The sequence below is a fragment of the Pseudorca crassidens genome, chromosome 2 (genome assembly GCF_039906515.1).
Source record: "Pseudorca crassidens isolate mPseCra1 chromosome 2, mPseCra1.hap1, whole genome shotgun sequence".
NCBI lineage: Eukaryota > Metazoa > Chordata > Mammalia > Artiodactyla > Delphinidae > Pseudorca > Pseudorca crassidens.
The window spans coordinates 4,699,331-4,718,717 of NC_090297.1; the positions used below are offsets into that span (position 1 = coordinate 4,699,331).

The window sequence follows — 19,387 nt, forward strand, 5'->3', positions numbered from 1 at the left end:
TTTTTTCCCCTGCTACAAGCACATCTCACCTTATTTTTCTAGAGCAGGGTAGTCGAACTTTTTCTGTAAAGAGCCAGGTAGTACTTAAGGCTTTGTGGGCAACTGCTGTGGAAACTGCTCAACTCTGCTGCTGTAGTGCAAAACAGACACAGGTAATCTGTAAATGAATAAGCTTTGCTATGTTCTGATAAAACTTTATTTATGGACACTGAAATTTGAGTTTCATATCATCTAGCTCCACACAACGATGATACTGCTGAAAAACTGTCAGTGGGACAGCCGGCAGCTGCAGATTTTCAACTGAGACCTTTGAGACTTTTTTTGGAGCTCAAAGATTCAATCTATAGCATGGGACAGTCACCCCTCCCACCAATTAGCAGAGCTAACAGACTCCACGGGGAACACACCCCACAGTTTCATACTATCTTCAATCAGGTCACAGTCATTCGAGTATAACACAGGTTGTAAAAAGAATCTACTAGTTTCTCAAGTTTTCAGCTACTCAATGAAAATCACAAACTGATAAGATTCAAAGGTTTAAGGAGCTAAACACAAGAGGAAGTAGCTGAATGCTACCTGTAAGAGCCCATTGTAACCTGTAAACTACAACCCCACTGGATCACCATCTTCCCGGACTACCAAATACTCCATTCATAAGTCAACCCTTTTTTTCTTTAACTGATAACAAAACAATGTAAAAAAGATACCTGTTTGTTCTCTCATCTGCAGACTACTGCAATACTTCTCAAATTCAGCCACGCATCTGAATTCCTGGGGTGGGGACTTGTATAAATGCAGATTCCCAGGTAGCAGACTGATAGACTCCTATTTATTTGCTCTGAGGCAGAGCCTGAGAATCTGAATTTTTAGTAGGTGAACATATTGGGATGTAGCTGAGTTAACTTACTAGCTTTGGGGTCTTTATTTATGACTGAATATTTTATTTAGATCATTGTAGATTCACATGCAGTTATAAGAAATAATAAGAGACCCTGAGTACTGCCTTCCACAGCGGTAAACTTGCAAAACTACAGCAAACTATCACCAATCGGAGAGTCACATTGTTACAGTCCACCAACCTAATTCGGAGCGCCTCAGTTTTATTTATTTTTATTTTTTCATCTGTGGTTGTATATTTAATTCTATACCACTTAATTGCCTATGTGGGTTCATGTATCCAGCACTACAGTCAAGACACAGAACACTCCCATTGCCACAAGGATCCCTCTGGTGGCCCTTCTGCAATGGCTCCTACCTCCTCCCCACCCCCCTCCCCTTACCCCAACCTCTGGCTACCGGATCATTTTTTTAAATAAAGAAGCTGCAGCTGACAGAATTTTTGTTCCTCTATTTCATTCATGATTATGGATAAATAACACAGTCTTTTCTAATGAAATTATCTCCAATACATAAATTTGGATGGGTTAGATCAACGGGATTAAAAACACATACACGTTTATCTCAGTGTCCTCCTGAAACCCTCCTCCCTCCCAAAATAACGATAAAGGAATGACAAAGCCAAAGACAAAAAGAACAGGATAACTAAAGGTGACAGGTAAGAGGTGTTAACCAAATTTTAGAAACTGGAAAAGGATGAAGAGATGGTAACTGATTCTGCAGAGAAAACTGAAAACTAAGTGTTGCTGGTCAGGAGGTGGAGGGACCACGCGCCCCAGGAGTTGCGGAAGCGTGGACCCCTGCCCACTCCCCCAAGGAGCCAAGTGACAGAGGCTTGTTCTTTGGAGAAGTCACATGAAGGGATTCCAGGCACAGCAGTGGGGGAGTGGGGCCCGTACTGGATATAGGCTGAGGTGGACTACACGCTGAATGGTCCCAGCCTCCACTTCCTACCCCACTCAGCTATGAGACTGCTGGCAGCCAGGCGGGAGACTGGAGGTTTCTTCTCAAGAGAAAAACCACCTGCTAATGAGAGGAAGCCTTTGGACGCTAACCTTTGGCGGGGTTGGGTGGGGTGTGTGTGCGTGGGTGCTCCACCCAAACACCCCAGAGTTAAGCCCATCGGGGACGAGCCCGGCCAAGTAACATGCAGTGTCTACTCAGCCTCACCGCCTCACTCTTCATGGCAGACAGCCAAGGACTACCAGACATTTGAGGGAAACCTCCAACACCAAAGTCTGAAACCAAGTAAAGATCAGAAAGAACCAGAAAGAAGCACGGAATACAAATGCCAAAGAAAATGGCGAGAAATCTGTAAGTAATATCCTTAGAAAAATAAGAGGTATTGCACTGATAATAAAAAACATTTATGAACGCTTACTATGTGCCAGGAACTCTTCCATTTAACCTTCTTATCAACAGTGAGTAGGCACCATTTTCTCCATTTCAGATAAAGAAACTGAGGAGCACAGAGCTGCAGTCTCTTGCGCAAGGTCACAGGTGATAAGTGTCAGAGACAGGATTTGAACCTGGGGCACCTTCAAATGCCAAATTCCTACCCCGTTACTTCCCATGAAAAGAACAAATCTGAGAATAAGAAAGTCTAAGATATTAAAAACATTATAGACAAATTAAAAAATTTTCTACATTCCTTAAATAGAAAGGCTGGAAAATAATCTAGGAAAAAAAATCTCCAAAAAAGTAGAACTAAATGAAAAATATGCAAAATGGAGACGGAGAAAAAAGAAGATGAAATTATTAGTCCAAAGGATCCAATATGTGAATAAAAGGAATCTGGAAAGAGAGAAAGGAGGGGAAAAAAATACTAGAAAATGTCTCCGAACTGAAGACCACTCAATTTTCCAGGTGGGAGGGTCTGCTATAACTATCAGCACAAGTGAGAAAGTCACCCCGAGATTCTCCGTCGTGAAAACCCAGAGAGAAAGACCCTAAGGGTTATCAAAGGGGGAAAAGAACATCACACACAAGAATAAGGAATTAGAACTAGTCTTCTCAACAGCAACCCTGTAAGCTAGAAGCCTTGGAACAAGGTCTTCTGAGGCCTCGGAGGAAAAATGATTTCCAAACCAGAATTTAATATCCAGTCAAATTATATAAAACTGCCAATTTTTAGGACTAAATAGACAAAAATAAGCAATACCTATTATTAAATATAGAGAAATAACCAAATATTAAGTTACAGATACACACACTTTACAAGTGTATCTATCTACACACACATATATATCACAAAGAGTATAAAGATATATGCTTTATAGTACTTAGCATCAAGTATAAACTTGATTTTGAGTTACGCAAAGTCAATGTTTTACCTCTGAGAAATAATATGGCAACATCTGCATATATTATGACCCATAAATTTCACATCTAGGTATGTGTGGTATATGGGTGTACGTGCATATGTGCAAACACATGCACACACACACACTTAAGAGACAGCCTTGCACATGTGCACCAGGAAACATGCACAGGAATGTTCACAGCAGCAACGTTCATAACAGCAAAAACCTGGAAACAACTGAAATCTCCACCAGCAGGAGAACGGATAAGCCGTGGTACCCAGCAATGAAAATGAGTAAGCCACAGCTTCATGAAACATACACAATTTTGGAAGAGTATGAGTGGTGGGGAGAAAGCAAGTCCCAAAAGAATGCCTATAGCATGGTACCATTTTTACAAAGCTCAAAAACAATAAAAATGAAACACTATATTGCTTAAGCATACTTCCAATCTGTAACAAAATTTAAAAAGCAACAGAATGAGGACCGTGTGGGTTTCTTGCTTGTGCTGGGAGCGGAGTGGACCCTTCCCACCTGGAAAGTTGAGTCGTTCAATTCTGGGAAATTTCTCATATTATTTCTTTTATATTCGTCCTCCCTTTCTTTCTATTGATACATTCCTTTTATTCACATATTGGACCCTTTCGGATCGTGTTTCCTTCTGGCAGGGAGATGGAAAAGGAGAGAAATGTGGAAGTGAATGCAAGTTATGGGCAATATTCTTGTTTTTGGGTCAGGCAGTGGGTACTAGGCGTTTATTACTATGTTATAGTTTATAATATTACACATATCTTTTCTATGTATGTATGTATATATAATTACATACATAAATACGGTTATATATAAATTATCTTTTTTTTTAAAAGACACTCGAATGGGAATGAAACGGAAAAGAAATTCGACTTTTAGGCATCTTGTGTAAAGGAGCAACTGGAGAATGTGCTTCCTCCACAAAGAGATAAACCAAAAAGGGGAAGGTGTGGGAGCCGACCAAGGAAAGGGTTGGAGGGAATCCAAACTCCACGAGGGAAGGGGCTGCTCTGCCGAGTGTCTAACAGTGCCTCTCTCGGCCGGCACTCAAGGCCAATTTGTTGAACAAATGAACACAAAGGCAGTCCTAGGAAGTTGGAGAGGAAAGTCCTGAGGTCACAGCTGGACAGAAGGCCTAGAAAGCAGAGTCTAGTCTGGACTGGGATGAGGGATGATGGAGGAGAGCTACAGAGGGATGCTACCAGGAGCAAAAGGAGAGAGACAGAACACACAAGGTGTCTGACAGATTTATAGGAAACTAATCAAAGGAACCAAATGGGACAACTACCAACACCATGGAGTAAAAAGCATATTAAGAGAAGTCAGGTAATCATAGTATACTATCAGGCTCAACTGAGTATTCGTACAGTGAATATTCATTTAACCCTAAAGGGTATTATAATTACACTGGATGAACTGAAACAAATGTGTTGTTTGGGAGAACTATATCCTTATCTTTTCCGGCAAGAGGTCAACAGATAATTACTGAAATTGAAAAAAACAGAACAGAGTAAACATGCAACTTAGAAGTAGTAGGAAATGTCAGAGAAAAGAGCTCAGAAGGGAGGAGTGAGGAACAGGAGTCAGGAACCCACAAGGTGGGGGCAACATTAAAAAAAAAATAAGCCTAGTAACTATCTGACTTTCTAACCTACTTACACATATTATTTAGATACACACACACACACACACACACACACACACACACGAAAAAAAAACTGCCACACTTTAGACTTCGAAACCAGGGGCTACTTAAAAATGATTAGTATCTCACAAAGGTCTGATATGCATATTTAAAAACTAGTAGAGGACTTCCCTGGTGGTGCAGTGGTTAAGAATCCGCCTGCCAATGCAGGGGACACGGATTTGACCCCTGGTCCGGGAAGATCCCACATGCCGCGGAGCAGCTAAGCCCGCATGCCACAACTACTGAAGCCTGAGCGCCTAGAGCCTGTGCTCTGCCACAAGAGAAGCCACGGCAATGAGAAGCCCGCGCATCTCAAGGAAGAGTAGCCCCCAACTGCCGCAACTGGAGAAAGCGTGCGCGCACCAATGAAGCCCCAACGCAGCCAAAAAAAAAAAAAGTTTAAAAAAATTTAAAAAATTATTTTAAAAACCCCCCCAAAACCTAATAGACCTCTTGTGCCCATAAGTCTTAGATGTTCCTTGATCAGGAGGGCCCAACATAACCAAATGACACCATTGCCCACCATTGCACCACCTGTCACAATTTGTTTTAAAAATGCAATGTTTTCGTTACGTTTTAGTAGAGAATCACATGCGGAAATACAATCAAGGTTTTTTTTTTTTTTTTTTTTTGCAGTACGCGGGCCTCTCACTGTTGTGGCCTCTCCCCTTGCGGAGCACAGGCTCCGCAGGCTCAGCGGCCATGGCTCACGGGCCCAGCCGCTCCACGGCATGCGGGATCTTCCCGGACTGGGGCACGAACCCGTCTCCCCTGCATCGGCAGGCGGACTCTCCACCACTGCGCCACCAGGGAAGCCCAATCAAGGGTTTTTTTGGCTTAACTTACATGGAACCCAAACATCAAAACAATTAACATAACCAAGCTGGTGCCAATGATTTTCAACGCTTGATTGGGATATTTTGAGTATGTCGGCTATTTCTCACGTGGTGTGACATTGATTCTTCTCAATTAATGTCTCGATTTGATCGCTATCAACTTCAACTGGTCTAGCGACTGTGGAGCACTGTCCAGCGAGAAATCTCCAGCACAAAACTTCGCAAACCACTTATGACACATTTGATCAGTCACAGCACCTTCTCCATACACTGCACAAATCTTTTTTTTTGCATTTCAGTTGTGTTTTTACCTTTCTTGAAATAATAAAGCATAATATGCTGAAAACGTTACTTTTTTAAATATTAAAATGGCTCCATAAAAATTCATCAATTTTGATACGTTTTTTAAAAAATGCATGCTGATATGACAGCTGTCACAATACAATCTAACAAAATTGTTTTGAATGAAGTTAAAGACAACTAAGCGCTACTAGAGCCATCTTACAGAACACCAAACGAACTTTTTGGCCAACCCAATATTTTTATCTTCATTATATACCCCACCCAGCCCACTGGCACACTGTGTGGATAAAAGTGCAGTCTCCATTAATCCCCAGCAGGCTGCCTTGTTCAATGTTCCTTATACCAAGCCCAAATCATCTTCCCGCTGTCGGCTCTGTTCCTTGTTGCTGATCTTAAGCCAGGGAGTCAATTAAAGACCATCATTTCCCTGTCTCCCCTTCTCTCAGCCAGCACATTTATCCCTTCCACTCTAGTTTACTGGGATCTTTTAGAATCTTGGCTTTGTCCTTCCACCTTGGGTCACCTGTGAATGTGACACACACATCCTCACTGACATCATTCCCAGAAATTCTGAGTGTGTCAAGTTAGAGCCTTTCTCCCACAATGAGAAGCTTGTCACCAGGTTGGAAACGATATCTTAATCAACCCTCTGAGTAGAATCAGTTGTTCATTCAGCCAGGAATGTTCCATCCTGAATATTTTTATTTATTTTAATTAAAAAAAAAGTTTTTATTGGAGTATACTTGCTTTACAATGTTGTGTTAGTTTCTGCTGTGCAGCAAAGTGAATCAGCTCTAGGTATACATATCTCCTCTCCTTTTTGGATTTCCTTCCCATCTAGGTCACCACAGACCAACAAGGAGAGTTCCCTGTGCTATACAATTGGTTCTCATTAGTTATCTATTTTATACATAGTATCAACAGTGTATATATGTCAATCCCAATCTCCCAATTCATCCCATCCCCCCATCCCCCCTTGATGTCCATATGTTTGTTCTCTACGTCTATGCCTCTATTTTTAAAAATTGATTAATTTATTTATTTATATTTCTTTTTGGCTACGCTGGGTCTTCGTTGCTGCACGCGGGCTATCTCTAGTTGTGGCGAGTGGGGGCTACTCTTCTTGTGGTGTGCGGGTTTCTCACTGTGGTGGTTTTGTTATTGCAGAGCACGGGCACTAGGCACACGGGTTTCAGTAGCTGTGGCACACGGGCTCAGTAGTTGTGGCTCACGGGCTCTAGAGTGCATATGCCTCTGTTTCTGCTTTGTAAATAGATTCATCTGTACCATTTTTCTAGATCTCACATATATGCGTTACTATATGATATTTTTCTCTTTCTGACTTGCTTCACTCTGTATGACAGTCTCTACGTCCATCCACATCTCTGCAAATGGCACAATTTCATTCCTTCTTATGGCTGAGTAATATTCCATTGTATATATGTACCACATCTTCTTTATCCATTCCTCTATTGATGGACATTCAGGTTGTTTCCATGTCCTGGCTATTGTAAATAGTGCTGCAATGAACATTGGAGTGCATGTATCTTTTTGAATTATGGTTTTCTCTGGGTATATGCCCAGGAGTGGGATTGCTGGGTCATATGGTAGTTCATTCTGAATATTTCTGTGTTTATATTTCTTTATCTGGCCACAAGGATAATGTGAGAAATTTCTGTCAAATGCAGTCTCGATAGTAACTATGTACTAATTGAAAATTCCACCAGAAGAGGCTATCACAGTAAGAGGCGAGGTGAAATTTGCCCTTTTTATTGCCGATGAACCCGTGGTGGCTCTTGTGAGACTGTCTCCACGGGACCGTTTTGTCTGAGATCGAAGTTGGAGCCTGTACTCTCCACTGTTACGGAGAAGCCAACTCAAATTTACCAGGGCTTCTAAGAGCGATTCGGTCCCAGCCACTCCCCCTGCCCCAGACCTCTGCCCCATGGACTTTATCCTGACACCCTGCTTATGTAAGTGGTCATGCTGGCAGGATGCGGGTGCAGCCGCGACCCACTCAAGTAGCTTCCTCTATGCCTCGCCACAGTCGGCCGCCTCCCTCCTCTCCTCCAAAGACCTGCTTTCTAGCTCAGCGCTTTCCCAGACTTGGTCCCTCCTCCTTAAAAGGGACAACGTCCAACTTCTTCAATTTCAATAGCAGCCCCTTTCTGCCACCGAGCATGACAAACATATGGGTTCCAACAGCTTTTCTTCTGCACGATTATCCTGTCAGCCCAGCCGATTCAGTTTATGACATCAGAATCACCTCCACGGAACAGACTGAAGCCGTAACCACGGGCTCATTCCGACGGCTATGATCATAGCCATGGCAACCAAAACAAACCTTTTAAAAAAATCCTTTAATAATAATTGAGTAATGTACTCATACATCTTTTTTTAAAAAAATAAATTTACCTATCTATCTTTCTATTTATTTACGGCTGTGTTGGGTCTTCATTGCTGTACGTGCGCTTTCTCTAGTTGCGCCGAGTGGGGGCTACTCTTCGTTGAGGTGCGTGGGCTTCTCATCGCGGTGGCTTCTCTTGTTGCGGAGCACAGGTTCTAGGTGTGTGGGCTTCAGTAGCTGTGGCTCGCGGGCTCTAGAGCGCAGGTTCAGTAGTTGTGGCGCACGGGCTTAGTTGCTCCGCAGCATGTGGGATCTTCCCGGACCAGGGCTTGAACCCGTGTCCCCTGCACTGGCAGGTGGATTCTTAACCACTACACCACCAGGGAAGCCCTGTACTCATACATCTTCATGTAAAGATGTACTCCTATATCTTTACATCTTTTTGGGATTAAGGTTACATGTCTTCCTTGATATATTATTTAACATTTTTTTCCTGATAAAGCTAAATTTTGTTTTTCAGCTATTATAGGAACCACTGATAAGATGGCCTTTCTAAAACCAGAAAGAAGGTCTTACCAGGGAGTTTATGTCAACCTCTGTAATAGCAGAAGGAGAAAGGAAAATGAATGGTCCAGGGAATACAGTAACAATCTCCACGAAACTCTTAATGTAACAGCGTTCAAAAGAAACGAGTTGATACTCTCAGAGTCGGACAATGAAGCCCCCTAAGCAATCCCTGACTTAATGCCCTTGCTTCCTATGGGGTCTGGACAAGCTCATTAGGAAGGCAGTGAAAAGTCCGATTCCCAAACTGGCTGCTGTCCACAGAGAGAGAAGATTTATGGGTATTAAAAGAAAGGAATGACAATAATCAATATGATGTGAACATGGCACAGAACGAGCCTATCGTATGATCTTAAGTCTCTAAAAGGCAAAGAAATAGAGGTGGATTATGCAAGTAAAACAGGGGTCTTCAAGACGCAGGGAGGAAGGCCAGGGGCGTCCAGTCAAGACTCCAGTCACACACAGCCCTTGAGATGCAGACGAACCTCATCGTCTGTCTGGTCATAAACTCCCCTCACCCCGGCTCAATGTGCAGGGCCCTGGAGGCCCCAGGGCCCCAGCAACCTGAGCTTGGTGTTTTCCAGCAGGAAATACAGACAGAGGAATTTACTCCCACGTGGCCCTAAAGACAGAAAACAGAAGCAATTAAGCTAAGGACTCTGGGGTCTGAGGATTTGACCCCAAGCACTGGGCCTCATGGCAAACCTCTCATTTCACACAGGGAGAAACTGAGCTAAGACTGGAGAAGTGGCTGGACCCGGGGTGCAGAACTAGGGCTGGGGGTGGAATCCGAAGCCAGAGCTCTTGACGCCAAGTGCAAGGTTCTCCCACGCTGCCCCCAGCATACGTGGAGCCCGCGTGCCCTGTTGGCTGGAGGGTGGGGAGGGAAAGGGGATACACACTGGAGCTGGGCACGGCACTCACTCCTTCCGGCCCTGCAGTGCTGTCCAGGGCACCTTCACGCAAGCCAAGACTCACAGGTGACTGGCCACACTGAAGCCACTGGGCCTCGGCCACAGGAGCAGGTGGATGGTATCAGCAGAAGGCCATTTCCAGAACCCAACTAACAGACCCCACCCAAACCCAGCCAGCCACCAGAGGCAATGAACTACCCGACCAAGCCAACAAACAAGCCGTGTTTCCCACACGGTGCCGAATGAGGTGCTGAAGCAAAATTTAGTCCTTAAGCTCACCTTGGTACACGTGCCTCACCTTGGTACACGTGCCTCACCCTGGTACACGTGCCTCACCTTGGTACACGTGCCTCACCCTGGTACACGTGCCACTTTGCACTTACATAGCAGGCTTGTCTTTCCCTAATAAATTAACATCTATTTCATATTTTTTCAATCATTTAACAACTTGGCGTGGTGGTTAGGGGACGTATCCTCATTTTCCAAATGAGAAAACTGCACATAGGTCAAAGGGTGAGCTCTGCGTCCTGTATCACTGTGTCAGAGCCAGTATTTCCAACCTACGGGTTTCCCCACTTGACCTTTTTGTCTGTTCTTGGTACACACTCCTCCTGGAAAATTCCTACCCAATGAACCCTTATTGGTGAAAATGGAAAAATACCCATGCAAGTTTCAGACAGCAGCACCACGAACGTCACCCAGTCTGTCCATGCCCTACAAGCTGTGATCCTCAGTGCAGGTCTGGGTGACAGGCCGTACCAAGCCCCAAGGTCATCAAAGGTGTCCTTCTCCTGTGGTCTTCTTCTTTTTTAAAAAATTAATTAATTAACTTATTTATTTATTTATTTATGGCCGCGTTGGGTCTTCGTTGCTGCGCGCGGGCTTTCTCTAGTTGCGGCGAGTGGGGGTTACTCTTCGTTGTGGTGCGCGGGCTTCTCACTGCGATGGCTTCTCTTGTTGCACAGCACAGGCTCTAGGCACGTGGGCTCAGTAGTTGTGGCCCACGAGCTCTAGAGCGCAGGCTCAGTAGTTGTGGCACACGGGCTTCGTTGCTCCACAGACTGTGGGATCTTCCTGGACCAGGGCTCGAACCCATGTCTGCTGCATTGGCAGGTGGATTCTTAACCACTGCGCCACCAGGGAAGACCTCCCTGTGGTCTTCTTAAAAGAGATCACCCCTTTCGTCTTAGGATGAGAACATTCTAAATCTTTCTGCTCATCTTGCAAAGCAACAACACTCAGAAGTGGAATAAAAGATCCAGCTAAACCTCTCCTCAGAATGCCAGAGCCGGCATCTGGTTTCCGCTCAGTATTCCCGGTTAGAAAATGTCTTATTTCTTTGGCAGCACTTCTAGAAGCAGCAAAGTATTGGGAATCATACAATATCTTGCAGGCATGTGTGAAATGGTCACAGCTGTGCTCCCTCGTTTCACAGAAACATGGCCTGGAGACACATTTCCGTACGATCCCAGTGAGCAATCACCGCGCACACCCAGGTGGCCCATTTTATCACGGGACACAGAGGCTCGGGCTACTGTGATGCGGTCTTTCCCCCTCATTGTTCCGAATGCAGCAAAACTTCAGCCAGCAAATCAAAGCCAGCACAGCATCAGACTGCCCCTGCCAGGCTCCACCCCGGCTCCCGACCCTGAGCCCCACATGCCAAGGCTGACCTGTACGCAGACCTCCTCCAGTGCACTGGCTGGGATACCTGAGAAGGGAACCCGTTAGCACACTTCAGGGCACCTCGAAGATTTTCAGCTCTCTCAGCATCTCACACCCCGACTTGGTTCAACCGGTGTTTCAAGTCTCTACCTCCACTGACCCAAAGTTAACTACATTCCTGAAGCTGTCCTCCACTAAAGGGGACGGCAGGAGGGAAGGAGAGGCGCTGGCGTTTACAAGTATACTTTGAAATGTAGGATTCAAAGAGATGGGAGTCTTCTGAGTATCTGGACCTTTAAATGCGGTAGGGGTCTTAGAAAACTCCATTTTCTAGAACATATTTGATCGGAAGCTCGTAACATCACGCTTCCCAGTTGTAAGCTAGCATTGGTTCTTTTTCCTTAGAAGATTTTCAGCTGCCTGCCGGGCTATCCCGGCTGCAAAGACAGCGTCTGGATGCTGCGCCCCTCGTTAAACACCGTGGAACAGGAACACCGGGCCACGTGCAGTTAGCCCTTCAGCGTAACAGGCACCTCAAACTGACCGAGCTCTCCTTTTGCCACAGGACCGTGGCATGCACGCAGAACAATTTGCCTCCCCACCACATCCAAGCAAAAGGAGATCACACAGGACTGAAAAGTAACCTTCAGACTCAGGTGTGTCCCGGGGGTACACGACTCCAACTTCATCGGGGGCTTGACTGATTGTTAAAGGTGGTCACCCTGTTGCTGTGGAAACCGCCTGGTGACTGCTATTCACGGCACCGTCGCCCTGGGGTGGTGAAAGCACGCCCCTCACTTCACGCAGTCTGGAAACACCCCCAGCCCTCTGCGTTCTCTGGCTCTCTGTCTCGTAACTGGTCTGCAAGGAATCCTGTTGCCTCAGTGCGTGGGTAGGTGGCTGTCCTTTCCTGACACAGACCTCTGATTCATTTTCACGTGTCAAGGGCTTGGGCAGCAGGATTACAGGGAAAGGTCTCAGACAGCTAGCCTCCGTTTCCGCTCAAGAAGTCTCCTGGCTTCCGGGGAAACCAGGGGATTGGTTTTGCCTTCACTCTGGCTCATCACCAGCAGCTCTGCTGAGCGCTTTCCAGGCAGATCCTACTCTTGAGACGCAGTAAGCAAAATGCTGTCCCACCCGATTCTGTACGTTATTACGATAGAAGGCCACCAGCACTGACTATTTTAGATATGCTGTCTGGTAATCGAGCCTTGCAACCCTTCCCTCCAGAACTGGCCCGGCTCACCTTGGGGTTGGTTCGCTGCTGCAGCCGCCTCTCTTCCCTTTCTCTCTGCAGCCGCTCAAACTCTTCTCTGATTTCGGCTGGTGTCCTCCTCCTTTCCACAACCTGCAGGCAGAATGGGGGGGAGAGTCAGCAAAGGGCCCAGAAAGCGAGGAAAACACACAAGAGACGGCGTCATTAACCGTGTCCCGCCGTTCCTTTCCCTCAGGATGGTTAAGAGCCGCCAGTGAGACTGTGGGGATTTTCCCTTCCGACGGCCCGGTCCCTGGTGAAGCCAGGTTCACCGTCACACCCGCTCAGTCCCAAGGTTGTGCTTTCCCTCAGCTCTTCAGAGACTGAAGCATTATTGTCTTCATTTTAGTCACTTATCTCCAAGGCTGCAGGAATCTTACAAAGAAAACATCACCTTAAGTGTCACAGTTTAGATTTCCTAATGAGCCCCAGGTAACACATGCTGAAAAGTGTCAAGATGGAGGCGAGGCCATCCACAACGGCACTGGCACGTCTCCCTCATGTGCTGGGGCCACCACCAGAGGTGCCCCTTGAGCATCCTGGACCAAGGGACCTTAAGCCATGAGGTCTGGGTGTTTCAGAATCAGGGGACTCTTCCAGTACTCAGGTGCAAATCGGCAGACCATGCTAGCCCTCGGGGATGCACAGGGATGTCAGATCTGTGAGGAGGTAAGGCATCCCACATCAGCCTTTCTGAGCTCATCACGAAAGCAAGACAGCCCAGCTGAGGTTTCAAACAGGCAGGGAAGCGCCACGGGGGCCTCGGGTACCATGCCCGTGAGAGAGGAAAGCAGACCACGTCATTTCCAAGGGTCCCGAACGCTATGGCCTGTGAGAAACAGAGAGCGGGAGCGGGACAAACATGACCAAAGTCACTGGACGCATGACGGGGGGAAAAGGCCCAACAGCACTGACCCTGTATTAGTGGCAGAAATACCGCGGAGTCCTGAGGCTGCTCAGAGAACACCTACAAAGGTAGGTGAGGTGAGAAAAAGCTATCTTGGAAATCAGAAGTTTTAAAAATTATTCAAAAAAAAAGCATGCTTATAGCAAAAAGTCAAAATAGTACAGAAAGATATGAAGCAAAAAGTACAATTCCCTCTCACCCACACTCCTCCTCCTCACAGGCTAACATTTAATTTTTTATGTGTCTTCCTAAAAGCATATGTATGTATGTATATATATTACAATAAATGGGGTTTTGTGCAACTTGATTTTATTATTCAGCAATACAGAAAAATAAATACAAGAACTGGCCTACCCAAAAGAACTGAGAAATTTGTTCACTATCACTTTTAGCAAGTACGCAGAAAAAAATAACAAAAACATTTTCTCCTCTCCCATATAAATTGTTAATTACCAAAAAGGGGGAGGTGTTTCTTTTAAAGGAAGTTTTAAAATAAAAACACTTAAAATAATCCAAGAACAAACTGAAAATCCAAATGGCACGACAATGATTGCTCTGTGACCTCACAAAAACATTCTCAGTTATATTTAACCAATGTGGCACGCTCACTCTCCTAGTTCTTATTTCGCTTCCCCAAAGTTACCCCATCTTGGGCTGATGGCGTGCTTCCTCCATGGGGCCCAGAGCAGAACAAGATTTGCTTTCAGGAATTCTAGTTGTTGGACCTTTGCAAATGACTTTCTCTCTGCCACGCTCTGTGACAGACGAAGAGGCAAATATTCCAAAGGTGTTAAGTCATCCCATTTCTAGTCGTATTTTACAGAAGTTCTGCAAACAGCTGGTACATAATCAGAGCTAACTGTAAAGTCAAAATGGTTGGTCCCTCTGAAGCCGTGAAGAACTTGGCCAGGCATCTCATTCTAGCTCCCACAGGCCCTGATGGCCTTTACTATTTATACTTCCTTTACACAGGGTACATCACGGTGGAGAATGGAAGAAAGCTAAGCCAGCTGCAAGTCACTTTTTCTCCCTTCGGTAACCCTCAGACATTTGCACCCCAAAACTGCATCATTACAGTTGGAAAGTACTAGACATTTTCTTTTTTTTTAATTTAATTTTTTTATACAGTAGGTTCTTATTAGTCATCCATTTTGTACACATCAGTGTATACATGTCAATCCCAATCTCCCAATTCATCACACCCCCACCCCCATCCCCCCGCCACTTTCCCCCCTTGGTGTCCATATGTTTTTTCTCTACTTCTGTGTCTCAATTTCTGCTCTGCAAACCGGTTCATCTGTACCATTTTCTAGGTTCCACATATATGCGTTAATATACGATATTTATTTTTCTCTTTCTGACTTACTTCACTCTGTATGACAGTCTCTAGATTCATCCACGTCTCTACAAATGACCCAATTTCATTCCTTTTTATGGCTGAGTAATATTCCATTGTATATATGTACCACAACTTCTTTATCCATTCATCTGCTGATGGGCATTTAGGTGTCTTCTATGACCTGGCTATTGTAAATAGTGCTGCAGTGAACATTGGGGTGCATGTGTCTTTTTGAATTATGGTTTTCTCTGGGTATATGCCCAGTAGTGGGATTGCTGGGTCATATGTTAATTCTATTTTTAGTTTTTTAAGTAACCTCCATACTGTTCTCCATTGTGGCTGTATCAATTTACATTCCCACCAACAGTGCAAGAGGGTTCCCTTTTCTCCACACCCTCTCCAGCATTTATTGTTTGTAGATTTTCTGATGATGCCCATTCTAACTGGTGTGAGGGGATACCTCATTGTAGTTTTGATTTGCATTTCTCTAATAATTAGTGATGTTGAGCAGCTTTTCATGTGCCTCTTGGCCATCTGTATGTCTTCTTTGGAGAAATGTCTATTTAGGTCTTCTGCCCATTTTTGGATTGGGTTGTTTGTTTTCTTAATATTGAGCTGCATGAGATGTTTATATATTTTGGACATTAATCCTTTGTCCGTTGATTCGTTTGCAAATATTTTCTCCCATTCTGAGGGTTGTCTTTTCGTCTTGTTTATGGTTTCCTTTGCTGTGTAAAAGCTTTTAAGTTTCATGAGGTCCCATTTGTTTGTTTTTATTTCCATTACTCTAGGAGATGGATCAAAAAAGATCTTGCTGTGATTTATGTCAACGAGTGTTCTTCCTATGTTTCCCTCTAAGAGTTTTATAGTGCCTGGTCTTACATTTAGGTCTCTAATCCACTTTGAGTTTATTTTTGTGTGTGGTGTTAGGGAGTGTTTTCATTTCATTCTTTTACATGTAGCTGTCCAGTTTTCCCAGCACCACTTATTGAAGAGACCGTCTTTTCTCCATTGTATATCCTTGCCTCCTTTGTCATAGATTAGTTGACCATAGACATTTTCAATGTTTTCCGTCAACAGAGTGTATCATATGCCACCCATGTATCCATATACCTGTACTGTGCACCTTGATCATTTACCAACTAGGTCTACCCTGTGCTAGTCAGGGTGACTTATTCTGTAGATGAGGCCTCTGTAGAGAGACCTGTAAAACCAGGTGGCACAGTGGGAAGAGGACAGAGACCTAGGCTCTCCAATACCACCTGAAACTCCTGGGAGACCTCAGGTGAGTCACTTCACTCTCTAAGCTTCAGTTTCCTCCTATAAATGAGGGGGATTAAAACTACACGATTCCTGAGGTGCTGTCTGGTTTGAAAATTCTATGATTCTAGTGAGTCAATTTTTTATTTTGGAATAATTTTAGAAAATTATTTAGAACTTTAGAGAAGTTACAAAGATAGTACAGAAAGTTCTCGACTACCCTTCACCAAGCCTCCCTCAAATGTTAACGTCTAACAGAACCATGGAACAAACATCCGTCAAATCTAGTAAACCAAGATTAGTACATTACCACTAACTAAACCCAGACTTCTGGGATTTCACGAGTCTTTCCGCGAACGTCGCTGTTATGCCCTAGGAGCTGATCCAGGACCCAGGACCCAGGATTGTATTTAGTCACATGTCTTGTTAGTCTCCTCCCAGCTGTGGGAGTTTCTGTCTTCGTTTTCATGACCTTGACCATATTACAGCTCTTAATGCAGGGTGACTTTCCTAGACACTATAAGAATGATGTCAGGCAGATAGAGTCCGGTTCCCCCGCCGCGCCCCGCAAAGTTGCCGCCCCTGCCCTGCCGCCGCTGCCCATGTCACCGCCGCCTCGGGACCGGCTGTATGATTAGGCCACAATCTTCAATGAGCAGACATATTCCTCAGTTCTGTGGTGTTCTTGGTCATACATTTATGGAGTTTCTGAAGGGCGGTGGAGATTACTGCCAGGCACAGCACGACCTCTATGCAGACAAGTGAACTGTAGAACTTCATTACTACTCCACCAAGAAGCCCCCATAAGAGTGGTGAACTTGGACACAGAAGTGTTGAATTGAAATCCACAGAGCATTTTTTACAAGAGTTCTGACCTAGATGGGGTAAACCTCAGTGCACTTCCTTTCTCTTGCCTCAGTATTACTGCATTGAAGAATTGCTGCTTCTTGTCAGGAGGTTCATTTCATTTCCCATTACTCCCAACTTCATATTCAAAACCACTGAGAATTTCAAGTGGAGTATATTGAAGTAGACTCAGTTTCTTTGCACCATTTCTGTATTCAATTTTAAAAATTCTTTCATAACCCTACTGAGTGTTTTTTAACTAAATTAACATGGATCAAATGAACCGCCCAGCTCCTGTGGAAATCACTTACGAGAACATGAGATTTCTTATGACACACAATCCAACTAATGCGACCTTAAACAAATTTATAGAGGAACTTAAGAAGTATGGAGTTATCACAATAGTAAGAGTATGTGAAGCAACTTATGACACTACTCTTGTGGAGAAAGAAGGCATCCATGTTCTCGACTGGCCTTTTGATGACGGCGCACCACCATCTAACCAGATTGTTGATGATTGGTTAAGTCTTGTGAAAATTAAGTTTTGTGAAGACCCTGCTTGTTGCAATTGCTGTTCATTGTGTTGCAGGCCTTGGGAGACCTCCAGTGCTTATCGCCCTAGCGTTAATTGAAGGTGGAATAAAATATGAAGATGCAGTACAGTTCATAAGACAAAAGCGGCATAGAGCTTTTAACAGCAAGCTTTTGTATTTGGAGAAGTATTGTCCTAAAATGCGGCTGCACTCTAAAGATTCCAATGGTCATAGAAACAGCTGTTGCATTCTGTAAAACTGGGGTGCCTGATGCCAGCGCTTGGAAGTGGAACGTAGACAGGACAGAATTTGTTGTACATGTCAGCCAGCACGTTGGCTTGGTGAAGTCTGATGAAGCTTCCACAGGAGTGATGAAAAGAAGTTTTACCAGGCCACAAAGCTGGCAGAATTGCAACCTCTATGTTTGGGTTATGATCAACCTACTTGGACACTTAGCAAAGGATTCTTGCTGTGCAGCATTTAAAATGTGCTTATCGTTTGTACCGACTGACCTTTCCTGGGGGAAAAAAAAAAAAAGAATGATGTCAAAGAGGCAGGGAAAAGTGAGATATGGATAAAGGTAAAGGACTGCAGACAAAAACTAAAGTGTGGATGATCCGGGCCAAAGGCTGCTCCTCTAAATGTAATCTGACGTCTGCAAGGCCCCTCCGACTTGTATGGTTTTCCACTCCACTTGCCAGCTGTTACCAGACTCAATACTGTCTGAACATTCACAACTCAAAGCTGGATTTTTGCCATTCTGAAGAGGCCAACTTCATTTGAAATATGGGTATCTGCACAAACACTGCGACTTTAAGAACTCAAAATGGCTGGTGTTACGAGCTGGGAATGGTTGCATCTCACTCCTTTGGAATCCTGCCACAGCATGACGAAGTCCCTTGAAGGTTAAAAAAAGGAGAATAGACAAAGACTAAAAACCTACCTAGTGCCTGAAAACAGGGTAAACATTTGATGCAACCTATAAACGCTCAATTTCATCCCCAGCCTCCACCAGCAGAAAGCGGATGATGCCAGAGCTGGGACAGGAGTGACTGCCACATCTGTGGCTGCTTTGGCATTTTGGGCTTAAAGGCGTCCCAAACACTACGGGCTTTGCCCGTGTCCTCCATCCCTCCCTGACTACCCGTGGGTTTAGACTGACAGACACATGGCAGACGGACACCGGTCAGTAGTCTAAAAATACTAGCAACAGCGTGAAGGGAACACAGCCTCCTCCCTGGGGTGGAGGCTGTGACTGAAATGGGAGAACCCTCATACTGAGAAAGCCACCAGCTGCAGAATTCCTCAAGGGAACGGTGACGCCAGCTCCATAAAGCGCTCGAGTTCAGCGAGACTCTTCCTTCACAGTATGAACAGTGGGCTCAGTTTTCCTACTATACGTTAGGCACCCATACATCTCTTCTCAGTAAGTATCTGAGGAGGTACCTTCCTGTAGTTTTCCTTCAAGGCATTTTTATCATCAGTGAAGGCTTAGTATTGAGGCAAAAAAAAAAAAAAAGCCAATTCTGATCGATGAGAACTTGATTCCCTTAAAGTTATCTACTAAAACATATGAATATAAAAGCGTATCCAGTCACTGTCTATGACTGTCTGCATACTTTTATAATCACGACAGTGTGTATGGTTTTTCTCTGTTTCTAATGGGGAGATAATTTGGTTTGGTGATAGGAAACCACGCGATAT

The 19,387-nt window shown here is 44.6% G+C and overlaps 1 protein-coding gene and 1 pseudogene across 1 annotated transcript in view; one reads left to right on the forward strand and one right to left on the reverse strand.

Annotated features, from left to right (window-relative positions):
- DNAJC11 (DnaJ heat shock protein family (Hsp40) member C11) overlaps window positions 1–19,387 on the reverse strand; it is a 69,678-nt gene that overhangs the window by 21,436 nt on the left and 28,855 nt on the right. The window contains exon 4 of the mRNA XM_067718730.1: window positions 12,790–12,891. Within this exon, the coding sequence (XP_067574831.1) occupies window positions 12,790–12,891 (102 nt within the window). The remainder of the gene's footprint in view (window positions 1–12,789; window positions 12,892–19,387) is intronic.
- LOC137214684 (protein tyrosine phosphatase type IVA 1 pseudogene) lies at window positions 17,409–17,954 on the forward strand (annotated as a pseudogene).